This window comes from Centruroides vittatus, unplaced genomic scaffold (genome assembly GCF_030686945.1).
Source record: "Centruroides vittatus isolate TY-2023 unplaced genomic scaffold, ASM3068694v2 contig_754, whole genome shotgun sequence".
Taxonomy (NCBI): Eukaryota; Metazoa; Arthropoda; class Arachnida; order Scorpiones; family Buthidae; genus Centruroides; species Centruroides vittatus.
The window spans coordinates 2,658,225-2,675,465 of NW_027122490.1; the positions used below are offsets into that span (position 1 = coordinate 2,658,225).

General features: G+C 26.6%; 2 protein-coding genes across 2 annotated transcripts in view; one reads left to right on the forward strand and one right to left on the reverse strand.

Moving 5' to 3' along the window:
• LOC136981391 (synaptogenesis protein syg-2-like) overlaps nucleotides 1-8,086 on the reverse strand; it is a 137,490-nt gene extending 129,404 nt beyond the window's left edge. The window contains 1 exon segment of the mRNA XM_067277705.1: nucleotides 7,885-8,086. Within this exon segment, the coding sequence (XP_067133806.1) occupies nucleotides 7,885-7,957 (73 nt within the window). The 5' untranslated portion in view covers nucleotides 7,958-8,086.
• A 6,473-nt stretch (nucleotides 8,087-14,559) lies between these two features.
• The window catches only part of LOC136981436 (uncharacterized), a 132,515-nt gene continuing 129,833 nt past the window's right edge, over nucleotides 14,560-17,241 (forward strand). Inside the window, exon 1 of the mRNA XM_067277758.1 lies at nucleotides 14,560-14,834. Coding sequence (XP_067133859.1) covers nucleotides 14,780-14,834 — 55 coding nt within the window. The 5' untranslated portion in view covers nucleotides 14,560-14,779. The remainder of the gene's footprint in view (nucleotides 14,835-17,241) is intronic.

Here is a 17,241-nt window from a genome sequence, read left to right on the forward strand (position 1 = left end):
AAGTTTTATCAAGGTTTTATTTATCCCTAGATATTTGATGAATAGATAAATAAAAAAAAGTAATAATATCGAGAAAGTTTAAGTTCTTATACAATAGTAAATTGTAAAATATTTGAAAATATCGAACTTAAATAGAACATTTTCCATTCTATATTCAACACCGAATCTAACCATGTACATATATGAATTTCGAAAAACCTATATATTATGTAGGGTCTGTCTACTCACTAAAGAAACGTCGTGTGAATCAAAAGGTCAAAGCTACGATATCACATCTGCCTTACCGACATCGACAGCTGAATTTTCCTATTTTTAAATATATATATATCTAAATATTGATAGTTTTCATTTACAAACAGGTGACATTTTATATGAGATTAAAGTGATAAATAAATGATACTGGTTAAAGAGAAAAATTTTTCTATTCCAGGATTAACTAAGTAAAAATCAATGTCATTTAATTTTCATTTCCCCTAGATAATTATTCACGGTTCTTTAATTTTCTTAAACGAAATAAAACAAATTCCTTTTCAAACTATGTTTCTGTATAACCTTTTTTTAAGTAAATTGGTTAAATTTTCTTTGTTTACTTCCCTGAGGAATATTTACCTATTTTTTAAAAGTACAAAAGCAAGTAAAAACAATTTAGATTTCTTTTTTTAAGTGAAAAATAAGCTAATTAGAATTCTTTATTAATCAAATAAGTTTTTAAACACTGATATTCAGTAATCTATTCTCAAATATTACCTTCTTTCTTTTTTTAATTAAGATAACTTAGTCAATAATTTCTTTTGATCTCTGATCTTTTACTAAATAAATATTTATATTAATCATTATATTTTAATTAAATTCATAAATGTAAAAAGAAACAACTTTTCAAAAATATTGTTTCGCCAGTTCTATACACAATAAATATATAAATTAGATTTTATTTTATTATAAAATCATCTATAAAATTGTTATTGATATTACAGTATTTTATCAATATATACCTTTGAAGTTATATACAAATATTTTAAATTATTTAAATATCCTATCGCCATTTTTATACATTTCGTGAATATTTAATAAATTATTAAAGTAATAAATAAATAAAAATGATCATCACTATTGCACATTTATTAACTTTTATATGCTTAACATTTTTTATATATTAATTTATTTTTAACGTTAAAAAGTAGCATTAAAATCATGCAAAAATTTTTGCTTTTAGTAATATTTTTAAATTACCCAAAAATATTAATGGCAGGTATTATTTATTTATTTATTGTGTTTTTTTTTATTTAGAAAGAGCAAAAAGAAGAAGTAATATTCCTAATAGTAATTTTGTTAGATTCATGTGAAACAAAAACAATCACAATTCTATATAAAGGACCATTTCACCTCTATACTAAATCCTTGAAGAGTTATAGCAACTTCTATAATAGACGCAATCCTTCTTACATCTTTATGAAACATTACTGCTTGAATCACGAAATCGCCATCACTTCACCAATCCAAATATTCAGTTTGTAGAACTTCTTAAAGGAAATAGTAGATGATGTCTACGCCCACTATTGAAGAAGTAAATTAAAGAGTTCTCCGATAATCTCTTTTTAATTTGAATACTTTTATACTTAAATGTGATTATTATTGAATGGTGAATTTATCTTCTCCTATCACATCAACTAAGTTCGGTTTTTGTAAGATCCCCTGTGTAAATGGAAATTGGTCAAACACATTATGTGGATGTTTCATTACTCGAACTAACCTCACATGGGATACGAGTTGCTCAGTGAAAGTCATTTCGTGGTGTATAAACACATGTCTTACCAAAAGCGTGTAATTACTTTAGTGTCCAATTTCCTTACTCCGGGGAACGATTTCTTTATTCCTAACCAGTATCGACTGCAAGATCTTAAATCAATTTCTTTTATATTAGTAATGCCAAAATATCTTCTTTTTTCGTCTTAGTGGCGAAAGCTTGGAGAGTGCGTGCAACTTTGCCATTTATCGAATAGATGGACAGTCCATCCAATAGAAATATTACAGAACACTTTCTATGTCACAGATTCCAATAAATAATGTTTTTTCCTGTATATTCCAGTTTTTCTTTTCTAACCCACGTATATATACAAAGAAAGAAGGAAGTTTAGTCGTAATTCTTTTTTCCTTTCAAAATTATAAAAAAATAATCGTAAAAAACTTACGAATGTATTTATATTTTAAGATATTATTACGGTTATTAATAATATTACACATTATTTAAAGGCTAATTGCATGATACTTCTCTTAGTTCTGTATAAAATGGCATTATAATTATTAAGCAAGAGCGTAAACGTTATATAAAAATAAGTATTTAAATATATTCTTGTTTAAGTTATATTTAAATAGCATATTTTAAAGCATTAATGTTTTCTCAAGAGTGTGATGACATAACTTACAGATCGTGTCTTCATCACTCTAAATTCAAAGTGCAATCAATATGACTACTTGGCGTCAAATTCCAGCCATCATAGAAATTCGATTACGTATGTGAAATACTCTACTCGTAAAACTTCCAAAACCAATGAGCATTAGACCCGTGTGATGTATTAATGTCATCACGTATAGAATTATTGAATTAGTATTCATTACGGTAGAGTTAGGTTATTTGAATCATGTGACTATTATGTTCTCTTCATCATATAACTAATGGTTCCTTTGTTTCAACGGGAATAAGATCTAAATATTACCTCTATCTCTTAACTAATTTTCTACACTTCCATTAGCAATACGGTCATTCCTGATAGATATGTTCACCCGTCAGATTTCCATAAATTTTAATAGAATTTATATATGTCATTACATTAAAATTAACATGCTAGTTTCATTTGTACGAAATTTCAAATAAAGTTCCAGAATTTAATGTAATTGGTCTCTTTAAATCCTAAACTTGTTTGCTAAACTTTAAAAGATCTGAGAAAAATCTCTAAGGAATTCACCTGAACACATTCGAAGTCTATTCTTGGTATCAAGGGAAAGAATTTTAGAAGATAGAAAACCTGTATTGAGAATCTATCAGTTAAGTTAAGAGTTAATGTTTGACAAAGAAGTTTTAGCGTATATACGAATGAAAACAAGTTCATTTTAATTTTTAATTAGAAAGATTAGTAAAATTTTTTGTAATTAAATAATTAGTATAAATATTTTTAAAATATCACACAGTTCTTTTTTGAAAAAAATAAACATAATCTAGTAAAAACTATCGATTTTTTTATATTTTATGAAGCAGTTTTTGCCTAAACTTCGACATTTTAAATTGAACAACGGAGCAAAAATCGATGAAGTTAAAAAGACTAAAACATATTATATGAGAAACCATTACAATTATTTAATTTAATTAAAAGATTCTAAATCAACGAAATTAAAAACAATATTAATATTTACTTTAAATTGTATTGTATAATTTATTATTGTTTTAATTTAATCAACGATTTAATATTAAAATTATTTTTAGAAAATAATTAAATAGAATAGAATAATTAATTCTATATAAACGTTATTATTTTCAAAATTAAATTCGACAGTAATTATATAGATTAAGAAAAAGAAGAAGGAAAAAAAAAGAACCACATTAAAAAATTTTCGTCGAAGTTAGTCAAAGAAAAGAATTCATACAAGATGAAGAGAAAGTGGAAAAAATATATTGTAGATGCGGTTTTCAAAAATTGTAAAATTATATTAAAATAAGATAATTTATAACAAAAAAAAAACAAAAATATATATTCGAAAAAAAGAAAGTAAAAAAAAAAAAAGCAAACATAAGAAAGATTCTATTTCTGTTTTGTAAAAGCAGATATTTAAACTAGAAAAAGTTTTATATGTGATGAAATTTTCTACTGGTGTGCATAAGGTTGCACATTCAAAATTGAATTTTTTGTCTCGATTTATTTCAAAGCATAACACATTGACATACAACCAAAAAGCCAAACAGTTTTCAGATAAGCCCAAACATATTCCATTTATAGCTGACTTACATCTAAAATACGTTTACTGAATATCAAAAATTGTATATTTTACTTGCAACTGAGACGACACAATAATGCTATTACCAAGACAAATTTGGAAATAGAAAGTCAACAATGTTGTATACACCGTATCCCCTATAACACTTTTTTTTTTTTTTTCCTACAATATATTCCTGTCACACTTTCCTTGTATAACAACAACAACAACAAGAAAAATAACAACTGCCAAAAAATAAAACTAAAATTTAATTAAAAATTAAAGTATTTTTTTAATGTATAAATATACATTAAAAAATTACCTGTTCTGTTTAAGATTCTTTACTTTAAATAATTAATTATTTACCACACTTTTTCTAAAAGATTATAAATATTGTCTTTATATAATTGTTTATCATTAATTAATATTTACATTATTAAATAAAAAAATTATAGAGATTTTTATAACAACTTTTTTCTTAACTAATTAAAAATACTTATGAATTAAATTTAACACTATAAAATTTTAGAAACTAAACTATAAAAATTTCTATAACTTTCATTTAATAATGTAAATACTAATTCATGATATGCAATTATGTAAGGACAATAGATTATAATATAGTTAATAAAATTCATAAAATAATATATAATTTATAAAAATTATATATATATATATATTTATATTTATATTTACATATTCTAAAATGACTTATTTAAATTTAAAAACCGAATCGCCAAATAAGTTCTGAATAAATAATATGAAAGCAAAAAAAAATTTTTTTTTTGTGAAAATAAAGTATAAAATTTTTAAACAAAATATAATGCTAAAGCAGTGAATGCTTTGGCCACAGGCTGAGAGACACTCAAAATAACGATAGACTACGTTACTACGGAAACAGGTGGGTGCAACTACCAGCTGTTCCTTGTGCAGACATGTCCCGTTTGGTCGCATGCAGGAGGGAAAAGATGTAAGTTCCCATCGACTCTTTGAGTCCCGTCCACTTCCTTCCTAACCTATTGAATATCCTTACCAGGTTTTAATAAGATAGAGAAGCCGCAAAAATGAAAGACTTTTTAGACAGTATTATGTATAGCTCATTTGCATAATCGCGATTCTTTCTGATTTTCGCCAAGTGTTACTAGATGCCAATATTAAAATCAAGCTGTTTCTCATCATTCTTCATTCCATTAGTTTAGTTCGTGTAAAAATTTAATCAATTGAGTGTTTGATATTATTATAGAAGCATTTTTAACCACATATATTATTCTTTATTTATTATTCATGTAAAAGTGTTTTATTTCAAATTAATAGAAATTACGACGACAAAGTATACCCTTGGTATCAACTTTAAAGGAAAAATCACTTTTCCACATTTGTTATATTCAGATTTATTCGAATTTAAATTAATAGCAAGAAATATAATTAATAAGCATTTTGATCTTAAGACGGAAATATATAATTTACAAATAAAGATAAAATTTCAAATTCAGTCATTCAGAACTAAAGATTGTGTCATTACATTTCAACTCTGTAATCTGGTGGAATCTTTAATCTCATTATGAAACCATCTGTAATTAGAATTCCATAAAAAATGATTTTATTCAAAGAAGCGTCATCCCCATCAAAATTATATTAAATTTGTCTTTATGGAAAAGAAAAAAAAGTAACAATTACTCGAATAACGCGATTAACCGCACATTCTTCACACTTTTAAATATAATTAGAAATCGACATCACAATAGAGAACTTCATAAAACGGTTTTATAATTCCGTTAAAACTGCATGAAAAAGTATTTATAATTTTTAAATAATTCGTACGGGCGTAATTCTAAAAATATTTAATTATTAATATTTAAATTTAATATGAATAAATGAGGGATTTATGAATAATTTGTTATTAAAAATATTTTTTTTTTATAATAATTAAATAATACGGATTAGGAAATCAGGTATGAAAGTGTCATCCGATTATCTCAATCCAATTAAACGGAATTGGACGTATCAGAATAATAAATTACAAAAATTGATTAAGAATGTTAGAATTCCATAAGACCACCTTTTCTAATAATCATTTTCCTTACCACTCAACCGTCTCTAATTGGAGAATCTGGATTTCTGAAATCGCAAGAGATTCGATCTCCACTTGGGAGTAAGGAAACAGGAGACTAACATGGATCAATGGAAAGCAAGCAAACACACCAATGCAACACAATGCAATCATTCAATACATCTCATGCTACCGATTAGGAATTAAGCATGATTGCGATGAATCCTCCTGTTGAACCCACTTACATCAGATTTATTGAAATGTTTAAATAATCGTGCCCCTTCGTGATAAACTGACTAACTATCGTTGTTTTAGCTTGAAAGCCTACACCGACTTTGTCTACGAAACACTAATTAATTATATGACGACGAAGTGTGAAGTGTTTATCAAGGGCAACCAAAGTTCGGGATCAATTAAGATGTACAGAAAAACAGAATACCACTTCACTGACTGAGATTTTAATTATACTAACACCATTGTATATTAATGATAAAAATCTCAAAAGCTTTAAAAAATTTTGAATGTGTTTTTTAAAATTTGAACACTTACTTACATTCTATAATCATTAAAAGTATTCTAATTAATACAATTTTGAAACATTCTTAATGATATGCGATGGAAAAAAAAAATTTCCCTTATCGTAATAACTGATATAATATCCCTTACTGATCAATTTAAATATGTTTTATAAGCTATTAAAGATGCATTTAAATTGATTTATAAGTATTATAATAGATTCTGCAACGATCCCCTCTCCATTTGAAAATTAAATCGGAGGGTTCTTCTTATATCGCTGATAGCATAATTGTTGATAAGTGTGTCGGTAGTCTCCGATGTGTAGCTCCTATGCACGATTGATGTGCACGTAAATGTTTGCTTCATGAAGTGAAGAGGATTTACCGAGACGATAGCGGATTCTCCCGCTCTGCACTGCACGATAAGGGAAGCATCCCTTTTGAACAGCTGTGCTACGAATCGAGGTTCGTGGCTTCTTTTGTCGAAAGAAGGATTTCAGTTCCGGCAGATGTATATATATATTTTTTTATTTCCTTTAAAAAAAATACACACACATATATCCCCTCTATATATAAATATATATATATATCCTGCCGCTTTAAATAGAGCAGTAAATGTTATCCATGATTTATGAAAACTTTCACACTTTATTAAAAGAGAAGGTTAAGAAAACTTTTTTGATAAATAATAAACAATATGTGTGTGTCTTTTTAGAAAAATACGAAAGTAAAAGAATAAAAATAAGAGCCGAGAAAGAAAGATGAAAACAAAAAAATTCCATTCAGGTATGCATTCTCAGACATTTTCGGCATTGTGTAAGGAGACTATTCTATCCGACGAACTCTGGCCAAGCAGATAATTCGTACAAGATAATGATGTTATTATTTCAATGGACTGACTCCAGTTTCACATTGAAAGAATATGCAGTAAGAATAATGATAGTCGACGACACAAAGATAGTCTAATCCCACAATAATTTTCTTTTCATCACAAACTGATTCTTTTCCATGTAAATGAATTTTATTCTAACTTCAAAACGAACCGAGGTGATAATAAATATGATAATAAAGCATCCATTTTTATAATTATCCCCCGTATTCATGGAAATAACTAAATACAGGAAGTAAGTAACACATGTTGGAAAGTACTTATGTATGCCACGCTATTTATAGTAAAAATTGGGCAAGGAGCCATCGGCTAAAATAACAAACTCGTGAGGTTAAAATGCTGTAGGATTTTAAACAGAATATATTGTGATGGGGTGGATGTTACTCACGTGGTCAGACGGGACGCATCGTCACATGTGTAAACGCGGCAGGGATGATGTTTAATAAAATAAGCTGGGTACTTACATGTTATATTGGGTGTCAACCATAAAAAGACGACGAGTAGGGAGAGTTGTAAACCACCTAAGATAGAAGCCATGCCGAGGAAACCGACTATCAGTAAGATACTCCTTACAACGTCCGCCTTGGAGCCTACTACCAGATGTCTGATGTAGCGCCAGCACCGCTCGCTGGCAGTACTGGGGCGGCGCTCGCTTCGCTGACTGACAGTGCTCGCCGGAGGGGGGTTGTGGGAATGTCCCAGTCACGTGAGAAAAATCTGCAGCGACACCTGTCTTACTGGTGCTGGGCGCTTGGGCTAGATGTCGCTATATAACTATCACTGGGGGCCACGTGATTTCCATTATGAATACCAATTGATCACATAATAGGCGAGGACAGAGCGATTCTTTATCGTTTGGCATCATTAACGTCCCTTCACCTTAATGAAAGTAACGGATCCTTATCTCGAGTATTAAACAAATTTGTGCGCTTTATTTTCGGTTATATTCGTTTTTAAACTATCATTTTCTCTACGAAAGTGTAGGTTAATACGAGTATTTTCCATTGAGAATTGAAAGGTTTGATGTGTGAATTTGAGTTACTTTGATAAAAAAAAAAAAATTCAAAAAAACTAAACAGTATTCATTAAGTAAGGTTTACTCTAAAATTTCCGATTCTTCTCGAACGTTTACTTGTAACAAAAAAGTATACGGTCGCGTAGATGTATAACTGTATTTATGGCTGATTAACTAACAAAGTGATGATACACATTGACATCACAGATGAGTGTTTCTGTCTAAGATAAAGAGGAAAAAACAAAATATCAATGCCGCTAATTAAATGTCGATGCTGAAGTGGAGCATGGAGTCTTTTGGGAAGGAAATTAATCAGTTTTACCTGATAAGTGAGATTAATTCTTTGCTTTTAGATTGAATACTGCTAAATGCAATTTTGCTGTTTTTATTGACATTAGTATCAAGATAAACAATATATTTAAGGAATAAATTCAATTAAGAAACTTTGGAAATCAAACAATTTTCATCACTCCATAAAAAAATATTTTCGTTTTTGTAAATTTAATGAAAAATAAAAAATTAAACAGAAGAAAAAATTATATATTAAAATAAATAAACATTTTATAGTTTTAAACTAAGTTCAAAATAGAAACAAAAATGTTAAAGATTTTCGCTGGAATTTGATCGCGTCGTTAAATACTTTTCTTTAAATTTTTAATGCACTTTAAAATAATTTAGGGAACTTAAATTGCAAAACATAAGAAATTCTTAAATTTCTTTTTACAAATAATAAGAAAAAATTGATTTTTTTATATATAAAATTTATTTAATATTCCATAAAATTTTTTGAAATTATTCTATAGTAGATTCTAAATGAGATTTACAAATAAAATTATTTTATAATAACCATAATCTATCTGTAAAAGGAAGAAACTATAGTTTTTTCATATTTAATCAATGTCAAATTGATTAATTTTTGATTTATTATATCACATACAGAGAAAATGGAAGAGTTTGTATTAAAAAAATTTATTACAGTCACTGAGTTTTTTTATTTTTATTAAAGTTAATTTCGTTAATTGAATTTTAATTTTCGCCTCCACAACATTCTAATAAATATATAAAATAATAAGTAAATTTAATTCCTAATAATCCTGAAAAATACAGATAATATAACCAACAGAAAAATTAAGTTTCCCTTCAAGTATTCTACATAAGCTTATGCATTTCATTTAATTAATTACAACACAGATTAAATGTTAAATTAAGCCATAATTTCTCATTTTTGTTTTTTAATATTTAATTTAGTTTATTATCAATTAACTGGGATAACATTGATAGAAACTTAAAGTCAACGTTTATTCTGTAAACTAACGACGTTAGAGAAAAGATGAACTGCTTACAGTAAAGCAACCATCAGAAGCAGTGTTTGTCAACGATTTAACTTTACCTAAAACTAATTATAGAAATTGGTCTCGTTACTACACTAACCATTTAAATTGCATTACAGATCAAGTCGATTCTGCAAATAGTTAGAAATAGTAAAAATAATTATTTTAAATTGAATCAAATCATCAGAGAAAGTCCTTCTGAGAAGTTTCGTATTAATAGAACAACAATTCATTATTATATATATATATATATATATATTATGTCGTAAGTTTAATATAAAGAGTCCAAGGATACTAATTAAGCCAAACGTTATCATTTTTGTTTTTTGGTATAGGATTGTGTATCAATGATGTATACGTTTGTAAGTACATCTTGACGCTCTCAATATAAAGATATAAGTCTATGAAGTATCGTGAGATCACGCCACAAGAGAGAAAAGAAAGAAATTTCACGTTTTCCGTGACAACATATGACAGGTAAAAAATGAACACATGACCAACATAGTTTTGAAATGAAAGAACTGAGAGTACACCCATAAGAATTTGTTTTCTTTAGGGCATATCCTATAATATTCATGATCTATTTTTAGTATCACATAAAAAAAACCCACCAAAATTTTTTTAAATAATAAAAAAAATGTTAAAAACAACTAAGATATTTTCTCAAATTGAATTTATATATATATATATATATATATGTTATATGTATCTGTACATATAATTTTATATATTTATAAATTTTTAAATTTTACTTTACAAACTGGAAGTCTAAAATTTATTATTTATTAAGTTATACTTTAATAAAATAAACAACTCCTATCTGTAACAAATTAGAATCTAAATATCTTATGATTAGAAATAGGTTGTTCGTATCACATTTCGGTAAAATGATCTTCACCCAGAGAATTTTTCTTCGACTTAACATATAAATCAATAAATAAAGCTTATTAAAAATGATGAGTTTAAACGAATTAGGAAATTTTATTATAAATTTCCCTTTTCAAAAAATAATAATAATAATAATAATAAATTTTATATTTTTTAATTTAATAATTTAAATAATTAATTTTAATATAAAAATATTTATATATTTTAATCAATAATAAATATTTTATTTCTTTTATACGTAAAAATATATATATCAATATATTATTTTATAATTATTAAGTAAAGCGTATTTTAATATATTCCGCTTGCTCGAAGATAAAGTGCTATTAAAATTATCGTTAGAGAAATCGGATATTTGCAAACAAGAGCTTTCAAGCTTCTCCCACGACAGGATTTTCTATGCATTATTCAGATGTTACTTGACCAGGATCGACGTGGTATTAATGCTGTATACTTAGTAATTTGATATGAAAATGCATTGGTTCGTTGTCTGACAAATATTGTTGATGTTTATAAGCTTCTTCACAAATTACGAATATAACTATAATTTATCATCGAAAAATAAAAATGTATCAAATTTAATGATTTAAGAAGATTTCTCTTCTACTCAATTATTTTTGTTTTATTTGAGTTATTTCTGATTTATCCGGGTACATTTTCTGATCATTTTTCTCTATTCCACTTTGAAATAATGGTTATCTCGAACGTGAAAAAGTAGTTGCTTAAATTATATATTTTACGAAGAGAATAAATAACATCGTCTGAAAGAAAAGTTAATTTGATTAAATCGTTTTTTTTCTTTTTTAATATTCGTATGACTCATCGTGTGATTACATAGTATCTTTTCTAGTTAAACTTCATTACAATCATTTGAGATAAAATAATGATTCAGACACATAATGAGACTCTAAATTCAATATTCATTAAACGTTTCGGTTTTCTTTATAAATTTTGCTATATTTTAACACGTAGAATCTTTATTATACATAATTTATTGTATAAAAAGGGTAAAATAGTTATATTCTGTGTAGTTTATGACAGAACTTGAGCATTTATACGTCATTTGAGATCGAGCTTAGCAAGCTTTTCTGTTTGACTATAAACAAGTTGTAACTATGTTATATTTTTTGGGGGGTGACAAAGCATGTTATCATAACTTTCGAATTGGTTATTTACCGCTAGATGGCGACACTTCAACAGTTTTTATTTTTAATAAATTATCTTTTGTTTGTTACTCACACTTAACGTAGAATAATTATAAACATAATTAATTATATATAATATTTTACTTATTTGAATTAAATAATATGTTTTGTAAGTTAATTTATCATTTAAAAATAATAAAAATTTAAGTATTATATAATGATTTTAGAAATTATAAAGAGTAATTTAGAATGTTAGAAACAATTAAATGTATCCAGAATAACACATTTAGGATGTATAGCATGTAATCAGCATTTACTGCAGGCCATAACCTTCTAGAATTCCTGTTTCTATATTCAACTATTATTCTGCGCGTTATAATAACCTCTGAATATAATTTGGCAGCTGTATATAGTAGCTGTTAATAGATGTGAAGGTAGAGAGAATGAGATACGATATTCAAAGATGGTTGGATAATTCTAGTTATGACACGCTATATTATAATATATAATATCATAATGGACCACTCTCAAAATAAATGTTGCATATATTTTATAAATAATTTATTTTAATGGAGAAATTCATTGATTTATATCGATTTATTTATCTTAATTTATAATTTTTTAAAGTTATTTTCAGTAAATTTATGTAAATAATTTTGTTTATAAACTAATGCTCAAATATTATAGATTAAAATATATAATTTATTTATAATTTTACTCTTGTTAGAAATTATATTCTATCGATTAATTGTAGGCCAATAGTTATAATTATTAAGCTTTACTAATTTGTGCAGCAGGTCTACATTTATATAATCCAGATTACTGTATATCCTATTCTGAGTTTGAACGATAAATGGATAAACTGATGATGTGTCAATAGTAATTAGTAATTATTATAATCAATTTTGGTAATTTAACTTTGAAAATTAATTAAAAGCTCATATATTAGGCTATATTTTCGAAAGTTATATTTCTAAATAAATTATTTATTTATCTAACACAATTTATATAATTTATGTGATAAAATTTAAGATTTATGCCAATTACATCACTAATTTATATAATTTAAAATTAAATTGCTCATCATATAAATTTTCAAGTTTTATAATTATAAATGCGAAGAAATTTATGAATGCTTACGTCGAAAAGTCTTTCTTAGCAATTTATTTTATATCCGAAGTAATTTTAATTATATATTTAAAATAAATTCCTATTTGTTATTTTAATAAAATGTTACTGGAATAAGTAATCTTGTAAACTGATGTCAAATAACGATATCTGAGTATTACAATCGAATGGACCGGCTTTCTTTAACGAACACTGATTACAGCGAAAATATATCAAGGGAACTCATTTTGGGAATTGAAACTTCAATTTATAACATAAACATCGGAAACTGTAAATATTTGTCAGCCCCTTTCCGGAGTACATACAGATACTCCCAAGGAAACCTAGTCTATTCCAGTTTTCCTAAAACCTTACCATCTATCTTCCCAACCCCTAGCGAATAGTCACTTGATACAAATATCCCTAGACGACAAAACTTTTGAGCCATCGGTAAATGACTCCTACAAATCGAAAATCGGAATTTACTATATAGTTACTTCGATATATTGTAATACGAATTGATACTGAAAAGATGGAATCCATATATAGAGAGAGCGAGAGAAGATCTGACTTGATCTAATGGATGCTCCATATGTTATCAATTCCAAAATGTATTTATCTGGAAACTACAAATTGAGTTACATGCAGCCATTTAACATGAAGACATTTTCTTTATAATTTATAAATAAAAGAATTATAAAATGAATTTCGGTATATTATATTTCAAATTTTGTCTCTAATTATCTTTCAATGAAACTAAACATATATTTTAAAATTTAATGTACACAAACGATAAGATTTATAAATCAAATATTTTATATTTCATTTAAATTGTAATAAGGATGTAATGTATATAAATCTTTGTTTTAAATTATGTTTAGAACTTTTCATTTTAAATTTTAAATTAATCACATTTGCATCAAAACGCAGTCAAATTTGTAGAAGATGCAGAACATAGGAAGCCAAAAGGTCTGAATTTTCATTCCACGTGTTTATTGCACATTAGCATTTTATAGCTTTAGTGAAGAATGTTTACCAGAGAGGTCACCCGTTTGCACGCGATCTGTCTTCTGTCAGGTAATTTCCTCAGTCTGGAGTACGTAAGTAATGAAAACGATGTAATTGTGCTCTCGGGACGAACAAGATCGAACATATACTGACCCAGCCTACTTCAAGCAATGTCTGCAATAATCTTTTGCTTGTGTTTTTTTGTTTTCTTTATATCACGTGGTAAAAGTACTTATTGGAATGACACATACCTTACTCTTTTCTAAACGACTTTCATTTCAGGTTGTATATTATCTTTACAAATAAATTATACTAATAATTACGGTTTACTTCTTTTTAAAAATCATTTAATTTTAATGTTCTAATGATTATGAATGATAATTAGTTAATTAATTTCCTTCATTTAATTAAATTATACAGATTTATAAACGAAATGTAGACACAGTTCGAAAGACACAGTTTTACATTTTATTCGAAAAAGAAAAAAAATTGTTCATTTGTAATAATCGGAAATATTACAGATATATAAATTAGCGGAAGTAATCATAAATCACACATAAAACTTGTGTTACGTCACAGCAACAGTCAGTAAGCGCCGCTCTGTCCCCTGGTGGTGAAGTTCTTTTGCTGTTAACAATCCAATCCTGTTAGTAGTTCAGTAATATCAACCACTCCTAAATAACCGTTTCGTTTTGTCAACTGAAGCTCGACCAGGATATCGCTAGGAACTCTGGGAGACCAGGTGGCAGTCGACACGAAAGTGACCGTGTATCAGAACACCAGGTGAAGGCGTACATAGTGAGGCAGGCCTGTTATCGCGCACTGTTTGAATTGCCACTCTCTCAACTACAACCACGTGACAGTTATGGCACCGTTGAGGCTGTTTGCAGCCATCTGCTTCACATTATGTCTACCAGAATGTAAGTTTTTTTTGTTTTACAACTTGTCTAACTCGCACACGTGGTTATTTGATTATTTGTAAACAAGTGTCAATCACGTGTTTATCGTAATACAGAAGCAACGACTACATCTAATTAACATATTCTTACGGAATAAATATCAAATTCAATTTTATAAAACAAATAAGTGATTTAAAAGCTTTATTATATGATAAACATATTTCAAATATTAACGTAATATTAAATATTCATATTTTAGAATATTATTAATTCGAAATATGAATTTTACTTAATTTATATTTAATTATTTATTAATATATAATTCTGTATAATGTATGTGAATGATAAACAATTTATTAACGATAAATTCCATTTCTAATTTATATGGAGTGAATAAACCATCTTAAATAAGTATAGGAAAGCCTGGATAGGAATTAAACATGGACGAGTAAATGATATATTGTTACAATAAATTCAAACTTGTAAACCATTTTCAATTGCGTGTGTTGAGGACTGTAATCGCATACTATGGTATGTTGTAAGAGCTATTGAAAGAGCCGCATACTGTAAGCTGTAACTTATATAGTTTATCGGTTCGCGTGTTCAGTTGAGGTAGTTCCTCAGGAGTGCATTTAAGTTCGAACGCATTAAAGTTTCATTTCCTCGGAGATAATAATTTGATACGTAGTCAATAACATTAACTTTTTAAAAAATTTATTTATTTAAAAAACTTAATTTTTTATATCAAATATTTTCGAATTTTAACGTAACTCGTTGACATTGATCAATGTACTAAAAAATAAAAAATAAAAAACAGCTGATTAAATATTCTTGCACATTTTTAAAACATAATTTAACATAAATTTTACATCTTATAACATAATTTTTGATATATTTATTTTAAAAAAAAGTTTAAAAAACAAATTTTAATTGTATATGTGAGATATTGTATATAATTTATGTTATATTATTTCTTTAAAAATTTGTAATAATAAATAAGATAGTTTAAAATTAAAATTTTTATTCAGCAGAATTTAAATATATTTACATTTTTTGAACTTATTTGAATAGAAATAATAATAAATTATTTTGAAATATTTACATGCTTAAATGAATTCTTGGGGAAAAACTATTGTATATATATTTAGACAAATTTTATGAAAATTTTGACATAATCAGTAAACTTGAAAAACATTTAATAAATAAATAATTTATTAAATTTTTTAACTTAAATATATAAATAATTTAATTGTTTATTTATGCGAATATAAATATTATTTTTAAATAGAACAATATGATTGTTATGCCTGTTATATTTGATTTATTTTGTATATGTTTTAATGTGTGTCTGGAAGTGACAATATTTGTCTTGAATAAAATAAAAAATAAATTTACTCCAGGCAACGTCGTAAGATTCCAATTCGTTTCTAAATAATAGAGTTTAAAATGTTTTGTGGGAAATGGACAAAAAGAATGTTGCGTGAGACTATATCGTTATTGCATGATTTCCTTTGTTCCCGGTGAAAATTAACGATTATTAAAAATTGCTCTTTATTAAATTAGGCTTGGATATACGCTGCACGTAAATTATTATTAAATTTATATTATTTCTATTGAAGCAACATGTAAGAGTTGTCGACGTGCTTATATTATCCAATTATTAATAACACATTGTTTATTGTTAGGTTTGTTAATATTTATAAAAATGATTTAACATGCGAAACGTGAAATATTTAAAATTCTAATTCTAATTAAAAATGTTTTGAAATATTACAAATGTGTCCGTTATTATTTTAACTCCCATTAACCTGATTTACGAATGATTTGTCAGTCGACTCGTGAGACTCCGCTATTCAGATTTATGCTTGTTACGAAAGGATGATAATAGAAGGATACATCATCTGAATGCTATTCTCCGGAAGTGCAGGGAATAGTATTCCCGGTGTTAGTCACACGAATATCCTGCCAACCCGGGGCAACGGAAGGCAATCTTTTCATTTCTTAACGGAAATGATAACAGTAACATGCAAATATACTGTATAAGCCTTATTCTTTTCTGTAAGATATGAGGGAAATATTCCATATTATTTTTAATAAACTTTCAAATGTTTCTAGGCTTGGGATCTTTTATATTAAGTTTACTTTGTTGCTGGTTTATATATAGTTTACGATATATTGCAACTTCTAGGTTCTAAAATAAGCCTATAGGATATTAGACTTCTAGTAGACGGCAATTTTTTGAGTTTCAAAGGCAAAAATTTCATGTAAATTAGTGTAAAGAGAAGTATGAATTGTAAACTTAGGATATTCTTATGTAAAATTATTCAAATAATGTAATTCATTTTTTTGAAAATTGTATCCTGATAGTTTGTCTGTTTGTTTACATGGAGAATATAAAAATTTATCCTCGGTATGTTAACAAATATAT